The sequence below is a fragment of the Monodelphis domestica genome, chromosome 1, assembly GCF_027887165.1.
Source record: "Monodelphis domestica isolate mMonDom1 chromosome 1, mMonDom1.pri, whole genome shotgun sequence".
Lineage (NCBI taxonomy): Eukaryota > Metazoa > Chordata > Mammalia > Didelphimorphia > Didelphidae > Monodelphis > Monodelphis domestica.
In genome coordinates this window covers 522,073,145-522,093,031 of record NC_077227.1, presented here as the reverse complement: position 1 = coordinate 522,093,031, position 19,887 = coordinate 522,073,145, and the positions used below count along the sequence as shown (strand labels likewise).

Below are 19,887 nucleotides of genomic sequence, written 5' to 3'. Positions count from 1 at the left end.
CTAAACTTATTATTGTTGTTGTTGTTGTTGTTATTGCTCTATCATATCTAACTCTGTGACTCCATATGAGATTTTCTTGGCAAAGATACTAGAGTGGTCTTCCATTTCCTTCTCTAGCTCAATTTACAGATGAGAAAACTGAGGCAAACAGGGTTAAATGATTTGCCCAGGGTCACACAAACTAGTATGTGTCTGATTCTGGATTTGAATTCAAGTCTCCCTGACTCTATGTCTGGCACCATGCCTCCTAGCTGCTCCATTCTGGAGCCTATATTCCTCCATAAGCCTGCAACTCCTCCAGATTTCCCTATTTCTTTTGCTCTTTAAGTCATTCAGGTTTGAAATCTTATAGCTATTCCCACCTTGTCTTCCTCTTTTTCCCTTCTTATCTAATTAGTTGCTACACTTTGTTGATTCTGCCCTCACACAGTCTCTTAGCATCTTCTTCCCTCCCTTCCTCCCCCACTCCCCCCAGTGACAGCAAATACTGACATCCTAGCATAGACTATTATCACATCTGGGAACTATTGCTGTAGCTTCCTCATTTGTCTCACTGCTTCCAGGCTCTTTCCTATCCCAGTACATTCCCCACACACCTGCCAGAATAATCTTTCAAAAAAGCCCAGGGCTGATCATGTAGCTCCCCCTCTCAAGAATCTTCAGTGGCTTCCTGTTATCTCTAGGATAAAATACAAACTCTTCAGCCAGTCAGTTGAAGTCCCTCACCATCTGGTGTCAGCCTATCTTTCCACTCTTATTTCTTTTTTTTTCCTGCCAAACTGACCAACTTAAGAGGTTTTTCAGACACAGAATTCCATCTCATATCCCACCATGAGGTTTTACAGAGCTCCCTCACCATTTCCCCTCCCCTGCTCTTGCCTGGAGTGTATCCCTAGCTTTTACAATTTTAATTTATTTCACACTACTTTCCTACTTTCACTCAGTGTTAATATTCTCTCCCATCTCAATTTATATTTTATTTAATTGTTTGTTTACATATTGTACCATCAGGGAAAGGTGAACTACTTGAAGGCAGGGTTCAGTTTTAATTTTTTTGTGGGCTGTGCTTGGACCTCTCATATAATGGGTACTTAATAAGTGCTTGTTAAATTAAATTGTATGAATAAGAATGATTTTTACTTAGCACATCAATTATTTGTAAATGATGCTTCTTGAGTCATTAAAAAGTTTGTTTCCTTAAATGAGATTAAATTCCCTCTTGTGATCTTGTTTACACTAATACTTTGCTTAATAGACTCTGTTTTATGGTACAGTAAGGAGTAATCAAGTATTGCAAATTGAGGTAGGGGAGGGCAAATTATGTATGATATAGACCAAGTAACAAGCTCTAGAATCTTATGGAGTCCTCTAGATGAGACCCATGACCATTCTAAAGAGTCCTAATCACACAAATAAAAAGAGACCAAGAAAATAAAGAATGCCTATTATGCATATGACCATGACTCTCTCCCTTCTGTTTCTGGCTTCAGCTCATGACCCACATGCACCTTCTGTCCAAAATAGATATTAGATTTGATGAGCTCTATAGAAACAATATGTATGGACCTCAAGTTGAGCCTAGGAGCAGAAGGAAGAGTTGAATGAGACTGCCTTTGGGCAATTGCAGAGTTCTTTTAATGACCCCAGATTTGTACCATCTTTTTAATACCAGTAGTCTACTGATGCTTTCTGGCTATAAGTCTTGGATACTGCAGTCTCTGAAAAATTCAAAAGGAGTTATCCCAGAGGGCAAAGGAGATGTGCATTATGGATATATCAAGCTATATCCTAGCATAAACAAAGAGTTATGAAGAAGAATCACTAAAGAAAGTCACCAAATAAATGAATGATGGTAAAATAAGATGGCAGGCTAGAGTGAGAATGAGGGACCATCTCTATTCCATCAGTATTCTCATTACGTCAGGAGAAAGTGAGGAGAATTTCCAACAATGTTAAGTGGACTTCCCTGGGCCCCTATCACAGCCCCCACCTTCTGACAAATTTATGGGAGGAAATGGACAAGACTTGCATTGATTGGATAGGCACAGTTGGGCTGCACTCTGAATCACTCCAGGAAATATCCAGATCTATGGCCCCCATATCCATTTGCATATTTCAAAGTAGTATTTGGCATCTGAGTATCCAGGTTCAAATCCTGACTGGCACTTCATATTGTTATGACCTTGGGTAAGTCACTTCATTTCTCTAGGCCTTACTTCCCTCATAGAGATGGGGAGGTTGGACTAGAGTAACCATTAAAGTAACTTCCAGTTCTGGATCTATGATCCTGTGCCATTTTTCTGTAATATTTTTCTGTTTTTGTTTTTACATCCCCAATTTCTGGTGCAGAGTAGGTACCTAACAACTGACTGATTGATATTAGAACATTTGGAATCTATGATGGCCTGGTACACAATTTCCCCAAATCTACCCACTCACCCAGTTTTTCACTTGCCATGATCACATTTTGCATTTGGCAATGGTATGCTTCCAGTCTCAATACATATTCTCTGGCATATGCCAACATGCTGTGCCTCTTTTAATATAAAAATGAGGTACTTCCATTTCAAAGCCAGTGCTGACTCCCACAGAGGTAAATTAAAGTGAATGTCATTTTCTGCAGCTTTCCACCGAAATATTCACCAGGCTGACCTAGTTTTTTAGGTAGCCACAGGGTATATGGGTGCTATGTTATTTACTGAGCTGATGAAAAATGTACTGGGACATGAGCACTGCACAAAACTTGTTGGGACTCAGTATCTGCCACTAGGACATAAAGAGAAGAGAGAAGAGGCCCCATTCATGACTGAGAGCCAACCATCCTCTTACTTGCAACTGGCATCATTAAGTGATAAAGGTCAAAAGCATGGAAGGCACTTTAATCTGCAGGTAACCTCTTGGAGTATGATTCAGATGTGAGGAGGTGACTGAGATCCATTTGACCTTGGTCTACACTGCTTCTATCAATCAATTAATCATTACCTGCCTACAATGTGCAGATTTTATAATGTTAGACCAACACCTGTCCTCATTTGGATGTCAATCGACCAACAGGAATTTGTAAAATGCCTGCTAGATGCCAAGTACTGAACTAGGATGTGGGGCTACAATATAATGCAACTACAATAAATGAAATAACCTCTATTCACTTGGAGCTTACATTCTAATGTTAAAGACAACAAACACATATACTGATATGAAGAATAAGCATAAATAAAACAAATGCAAAGTGATTAAATATAATATTGTTTGGGAGAGAGGGCACTAGCCTTTGGGGAGGATGGCTCCGGAAAGGCTGTGTAGGAGGTAAAGCTTGAGCTGAACCTAGAAGGAAGAGGAGTGCATTCTGGGATTACAGAAGGTCCAATGCAGAGGCATGGGGCTGGAAGATCCAGGACTATGTGTGATGAACAGGAAAAAAGGATTGTTTGACTGGACCACAGAATGAGAGAAAGAGAGTAATATCCTTTGAAGTTAGAAAGATAGTTTGGTGCAAGGTTATGAAGGGCTTTAAAACATGAACATTGGCATTTATATTGAAACCTAAAGGGAGTAGGAAGTCACCAGAGTTGATTGACTAGAAGAGGGACATGGCCAGGTTTGTTCTTAAGAAAAATCATTTTGGCAGCAGAATAGAGGATAGACTGTCCTTAAGGCAGGGAGATTATTTGTTGAAGAGGTCTAGGCAAGGGGTGATAAGGGACTGAGCTAAAGCAATGGACATATGGGAGAAAAGGGGTGTCAGAGATGCCATGGAGGTATTCTGGTGAATATGCCCATGCCAGTCTAGGGAGAAACAATCTGGTGTTTGTTTGTTTTTTTTTTTTCAAGTTAGCCCTTGTCCCTCTATCCAGATGGGCTTTCTATATCCTGGATGTCCATGGTAAAATTGGACTGAAGGGAACAAATTTAGGGAAATGGTTGCCTTGGGATGCCTTCAGAAAGAAAGGTTTTTCAGGATGCATGGATGTTATTTCAGGGGCCAGTGGGATATGGGAAAAGAGAAAGTATTTTAAAAATTTGTCTTGGTTTGTAATGCAAACTTATGCCATTAGCTAGATAGGAGGTTTGATGAATTAATCACCCTCCATGTTCTGGCTATACCCTTCAGTCATCTTCACTTCCCCTTGCCTGATTTGGGTATCCCCTAGACCTGTTCTTCTGTAATTCCAGTTTTGCACATTTAGAAAAGCTGATCAATTTAAAGGTCATCCAAGGGCTTCTTTCTAGGCCTCCCAGTCTGGGTAATAATGCACTGCACTGCTTATCTTAAAGTGTTTTCCCTCCTTTATCAGCTGCATGATAATTATTTTTGCTGAGCTCTCTCTGCCTGGGGGCTGTTGTGTGACTAGGTTTTTATAAAGTCTTTGGAGGTCTTGAGTAGAAGAACTACACAGTCACCAATCTTCTTTATCAGCAATTCTATCTCCATGACATCTCTCAAACCCATTCCCCTTCTCCTCCCTCTCTGTTTTACTTCCCTGACTCAGGCCTTCATCAGATGGACTATTCTAATAATCTGATAATTTGGCTTCTTGTTTCAAGTGTCTTTCTTCTCTAATTCCAAAAATGATCTTAGTGCATAGATCTGACCAGGGCATGCCCTTCCAGGAAACCTTCAGTGGAGGATAACTTCTTGGTCAGAGACAGGCCAGCCCCCATGTGACTATTCTAGCATTCTATTCTATTCTATTCTATTCTATTCTAAAAATAGCATGAGAATATATGATAAATAAAGAAATTTAATGAGATACTGTAGTAAATGACTTTAACCATTCCTATGCTACATTAAAAAAAGGGGGGGCAAAAATACCATCAACAATAAACATCACCTACAAGTCCTTAGGCAATATAGGAAAGGTATATGGCCAGAAATGCCAATACCAATACAGATAAGCAAGAAACCTTCCCAGAGGGGCCAGAACCAGGCCATATACACCTGTAATCTTCATGGTTCTGGATGCAGAGGCAGCAAGGATTGAGGACTCTAACTAGAAAATCTTTAAGAGTTCAGAAATCCAAAGCATAGACTGTGAAAGTGACCAGGAGTGACAGTGAACTTGCTAAGACTGGGTCACCACAGACCTAGGAGTTATAGGGTCTCTACTATTCTGTTCTGAGATGCCATTAAGGGCCCTAAAGATCCATTGATGAGAACTTCAAAGATAGCACAGACAAGGTAAGGGTGAATAAAACCCACCAGTACTGTTAGTATGGACATATCCCCAAAGGAGGTAAGTGTCTCAGGTAACCTATCCTAAGACAAATTGAGGCATAACATCTCACCCAAATGCATGGTCAAGGTTGGAGACTTGTTTTGGCATAAAACCATAATTTAGAAAATAAAGCTAAAGATATGATTAAATAGATGTCAACTACTATAAAGAATTATTATACATACAGAGATACCCGAAAATCAAACCTAGAAGAAGAGAATTCTTTTACAACAACTATGAGCAGAAATTCAGAGGGAAAATAGATTTTTTCACAAGGAGTTCATAAATAAGTAGGAAGAAATGAAATGAAGAGGAAAATGAAATAAAAGTTCCAGAGGAATTGAAAGAAGAATAAATAGCTTAGAACATATAGTGATAAACCTTATTCAAGTAATCTGCTACCTGAAAATTAGAACAGACTAAATAGAATCAGTATGTCCATGAGACTATCAGAAATATGAGAACAAATCAAACTATTGAAAAAGAGAGGAAAATATGTTATTATGCTATTAAAAAAGTAACCTAGAAAACAGATAAAAAGATAGAGTGATTGAAGTCCCTGAAAACCATAATAAAATATTTAGACAGCATATTTCAAGAAATTAGAAATGAAAACTTCTCAGATCTTTTAGAAGCAGAACACAAAATGAAAATATAAGAAATCCAATGAGAATCTCCATAAAGAAACCCCCAAAAGAAAAAAAAAATCCAGTCATATTATAGTCAAATCTAGAACTTCAATATTAACTTAACAAACAAGCAGACAAAATACTACTACAAGCATCCAGAAAAGAAGAATTCCTTGAAAAGGAATCAGTCAGGATCAGAGTGCCAGTTCTCCTACAAATGAGAGGTTAGTTGAGGATACAATATTCTAAAATATAAAGTATATTTGATTACAACCAATAATAACATATCTTGTAAAGCTGAGTATAATCATATAAGGGGAAAAATGTATTTTTAATGGAATAGATGGCTTTCAAGTATTGATGATGTAAAGACCATAGCTAAGTGACCTTGAGTGAATAACTTCATTGCTTCAGTTTCTGCATCTGTAGCATAAGGGAATTTGAACAGCTGGATTCTGAGGACCCTTTTAGCTAAGGTCACACAGCTAGTAAAAGGCAGAGATAGGATACAAGCCCAAATCCTCAGTCTCCATATCCCAGCATGCTTTCCATTACACCAAAACACCAAACTGCTTTCCTGTCTCAACACTAAGGAAAATTTTCTTAAAAGCTAGTTTTCTAAAGAGTAATGAAATTACTTTTTTTTTTTGCTTTCATGAAGAAAGTGGGACTGGATGGGAGGAAGACAGAGAGAGTCAGAAACAAAGACAGAAACAGAGAGGAGCCCTTTAGAAAAGCATTTATATAGAAAAATAGATAACAGAATTTCATCTGTCAGTCTTTTGGTTGAATGTGGTCCTTCTCTGACTTTCTTAGAATTTTTTTTTCTTTTCTTAGTTCCAGGTGACTGAATTCCTCTTTCTTTAAGCATCCCTAAAATATCTAATTAGAAGCATCTAAGTGGCATAGTGAATAGAGCATTGGGACTGGAATCAGGAATATCTTGGTTTAATTCTAGCCTGAAACATTTAATAGCTATTTGTCTCTGGACAAGTCACTTGATCTCAATTTTCTGTCTCAGTTTTTTCAGCTACAAAATAGAGATAGCACCTTCCTTCAGGGTTATTGTAAGGATCAAATGAGGTAATATTTGTAAAGCACTTGGCACCAAGCATTTATAATGCTCTTGTTTTCTGTCAGGTACTGTGCTATGTACTGGTACTACTCTCTATCCCTATCTAAATACTTTCCAGTAGGACAACCTTTCCTCTAAATTCCATTTCAATTGATTGCTCAATCAACAAATATTTATTAGGTACCTACTGTGTACCAAGAATTTTGTTAAACTTTGGGGACATAAAGGCAGATATAAATCAATACTTGCCTTCAAAGACCTTATATTCTTTTTATGAGGGAGGGCACAGCATATTCAAAAAGAAATAAATGTTTACAAAATAATTATAGGTGACTAAACTTGGAGTTCTGCTCATGCATGTATCACACTATATCATAAAAGTCATTCCAGTTTCTCAAAGGTTATCTCTGCAGAATACATGTTATAGCAGCTGATTGCAATAATAATAATAATAAAAAAGACTTCAATTAGGAATGGTCAGTCTTCAAGAATTGATTACACTCTTACAATCTGCCAGGTACTCTGCTAGGCATCAGGGATACAAGGAAAAAAGCAGAAACAATTCCTATTTACAAGAAGTTAACAGTCTAATCAGGAGAGATTTGTGTTCATAGATATATACAAGATAGATAGATACAAGGTGGTTTGGGTGAGGTTTGGGGAGGAAGCAATAGCAACTATGGGGTTCAAGAAAGACTATAGAACTCAGTTTCTGGGCAGGGCTTTTAAGGAAACAAAAGATGAAGAGTGGAACTGAAGTGAGAATGTATTCTATGAGTAGGGGATAATGAGTATGAAGACACATGGAGCCTCTCATGTGAAAACAGAAATCAGTTTGACTGAAGCACAAAGTGTAACATGAGGTTGGAAAGCTGATTTGGGGCTGGGTCATGAAATGAAAAACCCAGAGATGAACTGAGTATCCAGGAAGGCTCTGCCAAATACTTCAGAGAGGGCAAGAAGGATGAGGAGTGAGAAAAGGATAGTAGATTCAACAATTAAGAAATCATCAATAAATTTAGAAAGGCCTCCCAGTTATAACTGTATAGATAGCCAAGTTCAGAGAGACCTGTAGCATAGTGAAGGGATAGCAAGAGACATTTTTCTTTAGGCCATTATAACTCCCAAAGACTTTTTGCATAATTGTGGAGAGGTATAATCCAATTTCATAATAATTAAGATTTTTCTTTTCCTAAGATTCAGTTAGTCAATCATCAAGCTATTATTAATTGTCTGCTGTGCACCAGGTATCAGGGAAAAGAGAAATCCAAACCTTTTTTAAGTCAGGAACTAGAGTGAGGAGAGTAAATATTTTTATTCCCATCATGAAATGAATGTGCCAATGACTGTATTAAGTCTAGGGATACAAAGACAAAGAAAAAACAGTCTCCAAAGAAATTACATGATTTGCCCAGTAAATAGGTGACAGCATTTAGCACCAGAATTATTTTTTGTGCAAACTTTCCAGGAAGCCACATTAAGTCAATGTGGGGTAGTAAAAAGTGCTATTTACATGGAGTTAGGAGATCTCAGGTAAAATCCCTACTCTGTTACTTATTTTGTGATACCTTAAGGCAAGTTACAACCACTCTAGGTCTCTATCTCCACGTTTATAAAATGAGTAGGTTATACTAAATGTTTTTGGGGGTCTTTTTCAGATCTGAATATCTGACCTTATGATTATACTGTCCACATGGGTTCCAATCAGCCTTTTCTAATCACTGGGCTCTAAAGCAAGACAGAAAGAATAAACTCAGCCTTTGAATGATGTGCCTTCTAATTTGGTCTGAGAAATAGCTTTTTTTCCCTTCCCCTCCTCTATTATATGTTCATTCCATCTATCAAACTCTTTAAGAAGTGACTGTTTCATATAATTAATATCAACCATTAAACTACAACATTGAAGGAGCAATTGCCTAATTCTGAGGAAAATTAAAATTTATCACCAGCACATGAGATAAAATGAATACTAAGGAGAAGGATGGAACACCGTGCAGAAGATAAATAGAAAACCAAGAGGAATATTGACTTCAGCCTTCTCCAGCGCAGGGTAATTTGGCTTCTAAAGTGAGTTAGATCATAATAAATTAAATTTAGATTTTTGCACATCAGTTAAATAACTCCCCAGACAGAATTCTAGGGAGAAGAAGAGGTGATAATACATGGTGGAAATATTAAAATGAAGATCTTATCTAATAATCCATAATTTATGTGCTGTCCCTGAAAGAGTGAAGACGATTTTCTAGCTCAGATATAAAGTTTGTTCCCTGTCACTGGCCTGGCATGAACAATAGGTTTGTTTGCCTCTTTCTTATCCTTCACTTTTAAAGGGTGTTTAGCTCAACTAAGCTCAATGTTTTTGTTTTTGTTTTTTTCCTGTGGGCTTTTCATAGTTGGCAGATAGATCTTGGATTGCCATATTTACAGGGAAGAGGAATTATGGGACACCATCACCACTCATATTTACTATCAGTATAACCTTGGGCAAATCATTATATTTCTCCGGGTCCCAAATTTGTCATCTGTAAAACAAGGGTGTTGGACTAGATGACCTATAAAGTGACTTTTAAATCTCAATTTATGATTCCTCCGTTCAATACCCTCCCCCCAAATTCTGGAGCTTTGGAATTTTCCCAAGTGACCATTTACTTTGTGAGTTGCCAAGTAGGTAGAGGAAATCCCTTTTTGAAGGTGATTTCAATAAGGTAACATCTAAGGCCCCTTACAGCTCAGATTGCTTATAGTACTGTAACTTTCCATTCTTACAATGAAGAAAATAGGATTTCAGCCCTGCCCCTCATAGCATGGGGACACTATTAAAAAACAATTCTTGGGTCCAAACTTTCTCCCACTGTTTAAAGCACAGAAATATTGCCTAGAATGTGATTAGTTCCTGGGCACAGGTTGAGACTCACAAATACCAGTTAAATAGTATATAGGATAATACTCTAATATATAAAATAACTTCATTTTTTACACTAATTTAGAGATACCATGGACTTCTTGACCATTCATTCAAATAGGAACCAAGAATAACATGATGTATTTACCCATCATGTGCTTTAAAACTGTATTCTGTTGAAGGGTAAGAAGAAGTCATGGCATTATGCAGGAAGACACCCAAATCCAACCCAAAATGCCAAGATACAGCCTTGAACCATATAAAAAGTATTGCTATAACAACGGTAAAGTTGGCTTAGTGACAAGACAGAGTTTGTCCAGCATTAAAGAGGGGGACAACCAGTTCTGTTTGGTGATTGAAAGGCTATTCATGACAGAGCCATGTTGGCTGGAATGTGTTTTCTGTGGGTATTTTTCATCTCTCAGAGCTGACATTTTGGTCTGAGTTGACTCCTAGTTTTGGTCCCTGGTTTTGGCAGTAACAGATTGACAACAACAGAACTCGCCTTGAGTATAGTTGTGCCTTTGCACTGTTGACTGTTGTTATGCCAAGTTCATAGCATATCTTGGTATGGTGAGATAGATTCAGAAGCTAGGTTTGGGCCTGGATCTGCCAAGTCTGCACCTGGGGAACATGACAACTTAGAAAAGTGAGAGGCATGACAAGAGCTTAATTTTGGTGTACTGACAGACTAAATCCTTTCTTATAGAGAAGAAACATTCTGATATAACAGAAAGACTATGGAACCTGAAGTTAGAAGACCTGGGTCCAAATTTGGGTTTGCCTGCTATTATTTCCTAGATGTGTGGCATTGGGCAAATCACTTAATTCTGAACCTGTTTGCTAATACTGGAAGAGACAGGAAAACTCATCTAATTGCAACCCTCTCCTCTTGAAGATGATAAAATAAGACCAGAGAGATATAGCCGCTGGGATAAGGTCACAGCTAGTTGGTAATGGAGACAGGAATAAAATCTAGGTCTCCTTACTCTTTTAGGAGTTATTTCCATTTCATTGCTTTCTCTCATTCTCTCCTATTGAAAGAAATATGACTAGAAAATAAATTGAGTGTCATTTGGGGTAATGGGTTGAGGATTATCAGGGTTGAATCAGTATAAGAAACTAAGTAAAATTAAAGAATTTTGAAGGATAAAATATGTAAACTCCAGTGGCATTTAAAGCCCTTACAATCTGGCTTTGACCTACCTTTGTAATCTCATTATACATTAAACATTATTACTCTTTTCCCTAAATTTAATGGTCAAATAAAATTAACTATCATGTTGTTTCTCACACACACTTGTTCTTTAGCTGTTTTCAGTTATGGTGATATTTTGTGACCTCTTTTGGTATTTTCTTGGCAAGGATATGAAAGTGGTTTGCTATTTCCTTCTCCAGCTTATTTTATAGATGAAGAAACTGAGGCAAATGAGGTTATGTGACTTGTGCAGTCACACAGCAGGTAAACATCTAAGTCTGGATTTAATCTCAGGTCTTCCTGACCTTAGGCTTGGCATACTACCTATGCTTGGAATGTTCTTCTTCCCCACCTTTTCTTTTTAGAAACTCTTTTTTTCCCTTCCACACTAAATCAAAGCACCATCTTCTGTGAGGACTTTTTAATCCCCTAGCTGCTAGAGATCTCCTTCCCAAATGACCTTGGATCATTGATTCCCTTGATTAAATGTAAGCTTCTTGAGGTTAGAGACTCTTTCACTTTTGTCTTCATAATCTCAGTGCCTAGTCTTTAATGGGCTGATTTTGATCTATTTGAAACAAACCTCAAACTTTTTACAGACTTGTTTTTGTTCTTAGTTTCTTAGCCCTCTAAGGAAAAGGAGAAGAAATGATTGAATTTCAAAAAAGAGATTGGGAACATTCTTGGACAGTAATTTTTATTATAATAATTTTTTTCCAGATTACATATCAATATTATTTTTCAATATTCAATTTCCAATATTTTGCAATCCATGTTCTCTCTCTCCCTCCCATCCCTTCCCCTTCCCAAGAGGCAGGTAACATGATATAGTTTGTACATATATTATCATGTAAAATTTATTTCCATGTTCATCATGTTGTAAAAGAGAACATTTATTGCTTTCTCTAGAGGAAAATTCTCAGAGAAAATAAAATAAAGAATAGTATGTTTCAATTTGCATTCTGACTCAGTCTGTTCCTTCTCTGATGCCGGATATCCCTTTTTTTTGTCATGAGTCTCTTGTAATTGTCCTGGATGTTTGTCTTGTTGATAATAGTTGTCATTCATTGTTGATCACCATACATTATGGTTTTTACTGTGTTCAAGGTTCTGGCTCTGCTCACTTCACTTTGTTTCACATCCTATAAGTCTTTCTGGGGTTGTGTGTGTGAGTGTGTGTGTGTGTGTGTGTGTGTTTTCATTTTGTTTGTTATTTCTTATGACACAATAGTATTCCATTACAATCATACACCACAACTTATTCAGCCATTCTCCAGTTAATGGACATCCTTCAGTTTCCAGTTCTTTGCCAACACAAAAAGAGCTGCTAAAAATCTTTTTCATACAAGTATGTTCTTTTCCTCTATCTTTGAGCTCTTTGGGATATAGACCTACTAGTGGTATTGTGGGACCAAAGGGTAAGCACAGTCTTATAGCCCTTTGGGCATGGCTCCATGTTGCCCTCCAGAATAGTTATATGTAGGCTCCACAAGCAGTGTATTGGTGTCCCAATTTCATTACATCCCCTCCAACATTTATCACTTTCCTTTACTGTCATATTGGCCAATCTAATAGGTATGAGGTGGTATCACAGAGTTCATTGAATTTGCATTTCTCTAATCATGGTGATTTGGAGCATTTTTCACATGACTTTGGAAAATAAATTTTTAAAGAAATAAAGTTCTCAGGAACTAGAAGTATAGGACTTGGGGACATATTTTTAAATTTTCTTCAACATATAAAACATATAATCAGGGGATATTTATGGTTGGGTCATTGAATTGAAATATTTCTTTATGGGCTATAATTACCAGTCATGAAGAATGGAATAGACACTGCACTAATCTAGAGTATGTGTGTCTGTGTGTGTGTATTGAATAGCCTGTGCCCTTAGCCTCTGTGGCCACTTAATCCCTCTGAGCCTCAGTTTTCTCATATGCAAAATAGAGGCAGTAATGCTTGCAAAAGTGACATCATAGGACTGTGTTTCAAGCTCTGCTCTATAAGTGTGAACTGTTATTAGGACTTAGAGGTACTGCATTTGGCACATGTGGAATGAATAGAAAGACTCTGAAGTGAGCTCCTAATTTAGCACTGAATGCCAGTAGATAAGGTTGTTGCCCTCCAGAGCCTTGAGCAGATTCTAGAGAAAATCCATTCTCTGGATGAGGAGAGAGGGAGATGGGCTTTTGTTCCCTATTTTCAATATTCTCTCCCCTTAATCCAGGGCTATTCCTGGTGCTCTGGCAGGGTCTGGCATCAGGGTATAATGGAGGCAAAGAAAGGAACCAAAGTGGGAGGTCTTATGGGGGTACAGTAGGCAATGGAGGTGGAGGAGTACAGTGGCACTTCAATATCATTCTAAAACTACATATTTTAATGCCCCCCAAATTCCCCTCTCCATAGCTCTGAAGTATTAATTTTGCATATGTTACAGTGAAGACTCCAAGTCTCAGGAGACTACATCATAACACACAAGGGACTGCTGAAGTTTTTCAAATGAGGAGGTTGGGCTACCATTTTCAAAACTTGCCTGAATGAACAAATGTCTTGCTTTTACCCCTGCCATCTCTGAATCCAACAACTATCTTTCTTGGCCATAGAGACAGATACATATCATTCCTGACTTCTAGAGCATTTCACTAATGAAACCTAGCATCAGGGGAGACTCTCTCTCTTCCTCTGTCTCTGTCTCTTTTCCCATCTCTCTCTTTCTCTCTTCTTCTTCTTCTTCTTCTTCTTCTTCTTCTTCTTCTTCTTCTTCTTCTTCTTCTTCTTCTTCTTCTTCTTCTTCTTCTTCTTCTTCTTCTTCTTCTTCTTCTTCTTCTTCTTCTTCTTCTTCTTCTTCTTCTTCTTCTTCTTCTTCTTCTTCTTCTTCTTCTTCTTCTTCTTCTTCTTCTTCTTCTTCTTCTTCTTCTTCTTCTTCTTCTTCTTCTTCTTCTTCTTCTTCTTCTTCTTCTTCTTCTTCTTCTTCTTCTTCTGTCTTTCTGTACCTCTTTCTCTTCCTCTCTCTGTGTTTCTTTCTTCTGTCTCCCTCTCCCTCTCTCATTTTTTCCTTCTCTCTCTTCTCTCCCTCTCTCCCTCTCTCCCTCTCCTCCCAATCCCCTATTAATAGAAAAGATCCCTTTAGTTCTAAGGACTCAGTTTCTTAGGTGTCCTTTTTGTAGGAAACAGGATGACAATTGCTTTGAGTTTCAACACAGATAATTTCTCTGATTAAAGATGCTTTACTGTGCTTAATTCTTGGGGAAGGTCCTTGAAGCTCCCAGTACAGGGAAGCTAACTTCAGGGTCCCAGAGCAGCAGGGCCAAAAGGGGCTTTGTGTAAGTGATGACTTGGGGGCAATATTTTGCTTCCTTTTGTCATCTGTTCACTGGTTTCTACAGTTTCTCTTGCCAATATTATTGCTGCTGTTGAGAGCTTTCTTGGGGTTTGAATTGCAGCTGAGCTCAGGGTGCCTCTGGTACTGCCTCTGAGGAAGGAAACAGATTCTACGGGTGGGAGTGGGGAGTGGTTTGCCTCATTATCCCTAAAGTTGAAAACAGCAAGCTGTCTTTGTTGGCTTCCTGCAAGGAGTGGGGATGTAGTCCTTTGGGAATTCAGGCCAAGTCAAAGGGCCATTTAGTTAAGTGTCCTTTCTCCTTGGACCCTCAGGGAACTAGGTGGTGTGGTAGATAGGGTAATGGGCTTGGAGTCAGGAAGATCTGAGTTCAAATTTATTATCACACAGTTACCAGCTATGCAACCCAAGAGAACTCTGCCTCAGTTTCTTCAGCTATCAAATGAGGATAATTGTAACACTTACCTCCCAGTGTTGTGAGGATTAAATAATATATTTTTAAATGCTTGTTTCCTTCCTTCCTCTCCACATTAGTATGTCTGCCCTATTGTCCAATTTCTGGTGCCTCCTGAGCCACCCATGGACTATAGACATAACAGCAGCCTTTTGAATTGCTCACCAATGCAGATAGCCAACATGGCTGTAATATGTAGTCTTTGAGAATCATCTAGGGACATGGAGCAGTTAAAAAGATTCATGCAGCGTTTGCAAAGCTAATCTGTCATAGGCAGTTCTTTTTTTTTTTTTTTAAATAAAACCCTTACCTTCCATCTTGGAGTCAATATTTGCCCAGGGTCACACAGCTAGGAAGTGGCTGAAGCCAGATTTGAACCTAGGACCTCCTGTCTCTAGGCCTGGTTCTCAATCCACTGAGCTACCCAGCTGCCCCCCATAGGCAGTTCTTGAACCTAGGTCTTCTGGCATCAGGACTAACTTGCTATCCCCTTCAGTGTGTTCTCCTTCTCCCACATAACATGGACCTAAACAATATGAATTCACAATAATGCGGAAATCCATTTTAACACAAATCCCACCACGGAGCTGCCAATCTGTGCTCCTATGTCATTTAACCTACTGTATACACTTAGACAATGGTTTCATATAACTAATTGACTCTTGTGATGCAGTTTTCCCTAATGCCATGTTTTCAGGAACCCAATTAATAAAATTAATTCAGGTATGCCTGTAATGGGAAATCATTAAGGGCAGTAACAGTATTCTGGGAGACAAAATTATAGTGACAGTTATGAAATTTTAAAAAGCAAAAAAATCCTTGATGTTAACAATTGGGAAAATCTCTTCCCACATAGTCCCCCCAGCTTCCTCAGCCATATAATACAGAGGTGGACTAGGTGATATCTGAGTTTTCTTCCAGCCTTACAATATTTGTATGATTTTTTATATATGATTCTGACCAGTGGTGACAGCTTTGTGAATTAAGAATCATCCCCTCCTATGCAGCCCAGTGCAATGTTAGGACAGCCTCCAGGAAGTACCACACTCATTCCCTGCCCTCAATCCACCCACATTCTCCCCTCCCCTAAGCCCATTAATACAATAGCTCTATCGTCCAACATTAATAAAACCCATTATTGGATAAAAATCACTGGTTTCAAAAGCCTCATTTTGTGCTATTAGCAGGAGAACCCAGGTTCTCAGAGGAGTTAACAAAGAGGGGGAGATCAATTATTAGATAAGGTCACAACTTTCCTTAGGTCTGAAATGCATGTATAAGTTGGGATCTCTCTCCCCTGTTACCCATCATCAATGGTTGTCTAGAGTAGCTGGACAGCTCTCAGGGAGTCATCTTTCTTGTGGGTTTCACCTTGAGATTTGATGACTACAACTCCAGTCATTGATGGGATGGACCAGTCACCAACTAACTCCCTCTCAATGATGGGGTTATAGATTTAGAATTAATAAAGATCCCGCAAGTCATCTTAGTCTAACCCATTCATTTCCTATATATAGAAGGGACCTGATGCCTTTGGAGACAGGTGTTTTATCCAAGACCATACAGGTAGAAAGCTGCAGAACTGGAAATCAAACCTAGGCCCCCAACTCCAAAACCAACATGCTTTTCACTGTGCTACTTTGCACTGGCTTCTATCAGTTCCCTCTTGGGATACAGGTAGCTGAAAATAAATCCAGTAGTATTATAGGGGATTTAAGTTAGTCAGCAAACATTTATTAGGGACTTATGATATATCAGACACTGTGCTGATTCTGTGGAGATATAGTGATGAAAAATCACAGTGCCTACCCTGAAGGAGTTAACAACATGTAAAAAAAAATAATGTCTGTATAAGATCCAGCTGGATAAATTGATAAATGGATTGATAGATAATAGAAAATGCATTGATATGTGAATAAGCGCCCCATTATCTATATTGGTAATTGAAGACAATTAGATAGACAGATGGACCTGGAGTTAGAAAGTTCTGGGTTCAAATCCATCTTCTTTCTAGCTATGTGACCATAGTCAAACCATTTAGCCTCTGTTTGACTGCTTCCTCAGCTATAAGATGATGATAATAATGGTACCCTACCTCACAGGGTCATTATGAGGATTGAATAAGATAACATTTGTAAAGCACTTAGAGTCAAATACTTAATAAGAAAGTTGTTAATCAATGATTATAATCATTGCAGTAATAATAATAATAATAATAATAATAAACACCTTTCTTTTCCCTATAATCCCCTCATATATTGAGATGAGTCCCATCATCAATTAGTGGCCTTGGCAATATGATTTGTTGATTTTTTAAATTGTTCTAATGTAGCCCAAAGGCACAAAGCCTTTTTTTGAATCATCTATTAAGTTAAAGAACCCATTTGTAGCCTTGATATAGCTTTTCTAGGGCTGGAGCAAGGGTGTGGATAGGGAGGAACCTGACTGAACTGAGATAAATTGGAAAGATCTCCTTGATTGCGTTGGTTGACTAAAAAGGCCAAGAGCCCGGGAAAGTGTAGCTAGTAAGTCAGCGACCTCAGGTGACTTTGACTTGAAGACTTATAATGAGAAACTCCAGAAATGGCTCATATTCATTTACCATCAGTTACTCCTACATTTGTACCCATTTCCCTCTGGTTTTATAGACCAGGGAAATGGGCTTGCATTGGTGGGTGGAAGGGATAGTGCAGAGTCTCAATTCATGGAAGTTTCACCTATGATGGCCACTGCTTCCCATCACTACCCTTTCCAAGGATGGGCTAGGGATTGCCAACATGGGTAACTCCTCATTAACCCCAGGACCCCACAGTCTACAAGGCACCTCCTGCCTTCCTGACCCTGTAAGCCATGTAAGATGTCTTTCTTCTGTTTGGGTGACAAGGGAACGAGGAAGAGGCCAGGGGGGTGATTGAACAGTTCTCACCAAGTGCATATTCATGTCACACAGGCCTTGGATAGTGATTGGGGTGACTTGTGGGACGAGTTTGAGGAGCGGCGGTACCTGAGTGCCAAGAAGTGGCAAGTCGGCCAGGATCCCTATAAGCTGTACTCCTTCAACCAGCGGGAGAGCGATCGGATCCCCAGTAACAGGGCTATCTGGGACACTCGCCCTGACAGGTATTTCCTCCTTCTGCCTCTCTTCGGTTCCCTCTGGTGCACCTGATCACTGCAAAGAGGTAACAAATTGAATCAGCTGCTCACTAGCTGAGTGACCTGGGGGGAAGTCATTGAACCTCTTTAAATTTCAGTATCTTCATCTATAAAATGGAGTAATACCAGCTCTGTCAAACTCATGGGGAAACTTTGAGGAAAAGAGTTATGCGAACATTTTAGATGGCACTCTAAATGCTATATCAATGATAACTATTATTTCACATATTAGAAAACTACATCTCAGAGAGATGAAATAACTTAACATATATATATATATATGCATATATATGTGTGTGTGTGTGTGTATATATGGTGATTTAATAACACTACTGAGACTCTGGAACCCAGTTCAGTGCTTTTCCTAATATACTCTTCAAAGGTACATTTTCCATTTTCACTGACAGCTTTCACTCTAGTTTAAGACTTCATTACTTTTTTCATGTTTAGATGATTAAAATAGTTTCCTAATTCATCCTCTAGCTTTTAGTCTCTCCCCTATCCAATGCATCCTATATAGTATTGGATTCATTTCCTTAAAATACATTGATTATATCACTTCCCTGCTCCAAAGTCTACCATGCCTCCCCATTAGCAACTAAACAAACAGTAAACTGCTCTTCAAGACCCTTCATGATATGGCACCAACTTATTTTCAAGCATCACTTCTTACTATTTTCCTACACTAACCTTTGGACTCCTCCAGAATAGTTTGTCTCATTTTATTGGTTTTCTTCTTTCTGTTTTCTGAGTTGACTGGCCATTAGTGTGAATTCCACCAGCCTGTTTTTAACCCTCTTTTTTTTTCAACCCATTTTAGATACCTAAATTTGTTCTGAAAGTAAGAATAATCAAAAAGTGGTGTCAAGGATGCTTACTCAGTAGTCTAGAGATCTGTGAAGTGAAGGAGTTAATAGAATCATAAGATTCAGAGATGGAAAGGAACTTTGGGAATTTTTGAGTCCAACTGTTTCATTTTATAGGTGAAAATACTGAGGCCCATGAGAGTAAAATGATCTACCTAAGATCACACACCTAATTTGGTGGTAGAGATGAGTCTAGAATTCATTTCCTCTGGCTCTTAGTCTAGTCTTTTTTTCCTCTTTCTATTCAAAGGGTAGAATCTACTAAAAGAAGATAAGGTATTTAATAAGAATTTCAGACCCCTTAAAACACACAAAAGGAAAAAAAAATACACTCTCCCACTAGCCAGTGCCCTAAAGAGAACAAAGATCACTAATATCTACCTGGAAATTCTGACAACAGACCTGAATCATGGGATCTTAGCAGTAAAAGAGATAAGTGCTCTAGTCAACATGTGGGACCAATGGGCTAACAAATATTTATCGAATGTCAGCTATGTACAATGTTCCAAGACCACTTTAAAAAATTAGATCCATAACTTAATTGTTGAGTTTGAGTGTGTTCTCCCAGCTTCTCCCAGAATCAATATATCTTAAGAGTCTTGTTGGCTCAATGTCTATTTCTCAGGGATTATGTATCAGATCTAGCCATTCATCCTGAATCCATGTAAGAATGTTGACAATCAAACTACATTTTCTAATCACAATAATAAGTTTTTTTTTTCTTGGACTTGTGATTCCATTGACATGGGAAACTGCTTTGGTAGATGAATTTCTTACTGGAAATTTCAGATGGAATCAAAAGACTATTAAAACAGAGCTATTATCATCATCATTATTAGTATTACTATGAATTAATCTAATTTTATATCATCATATAATTGCTATTATAAATAATATAATAAGTATTATTATATTAATGACAATGATCTTTTAAGTAATAGAAATGATTTATTATTGTTGTTATTAATAAAACATTTTATATCAGTTTAATATTTTATGGTTACAAAGTCCTTTCTCATTAGTTCTCATACCAACCTGTGAAGTAGAGAAGACA

At 38.1% G+C, this 19,887-nt stretch overlaps 1 protein-coding gene across 2 annotated transcripts in view; it reads left to right on the top strand.

Annotated features, from left to right (window-relative positions):
- The window catches only part of GALNT14 (polypeptide N-acetylgalactosaminyltransferase 14), a 364,372-nt gene that overhangs the window by 180,470 nt on the left and 164,015 nt on the right, over positions 1 to 19,887 (top strand). For both annotated transcript variants that reach the window (XM_016428013.2, XM_007476039.3), the window contains exon 2: positions 17,765 to 17,934. In XM_016428013.2, coding sequence (XP_016283499.1) covers positions 17,765 to 17,934 — 170 coding nt within the window. The remainder of the gene's footprint in view (positions 1 to 17,764; positions 17,935 to 19,887) is intronic.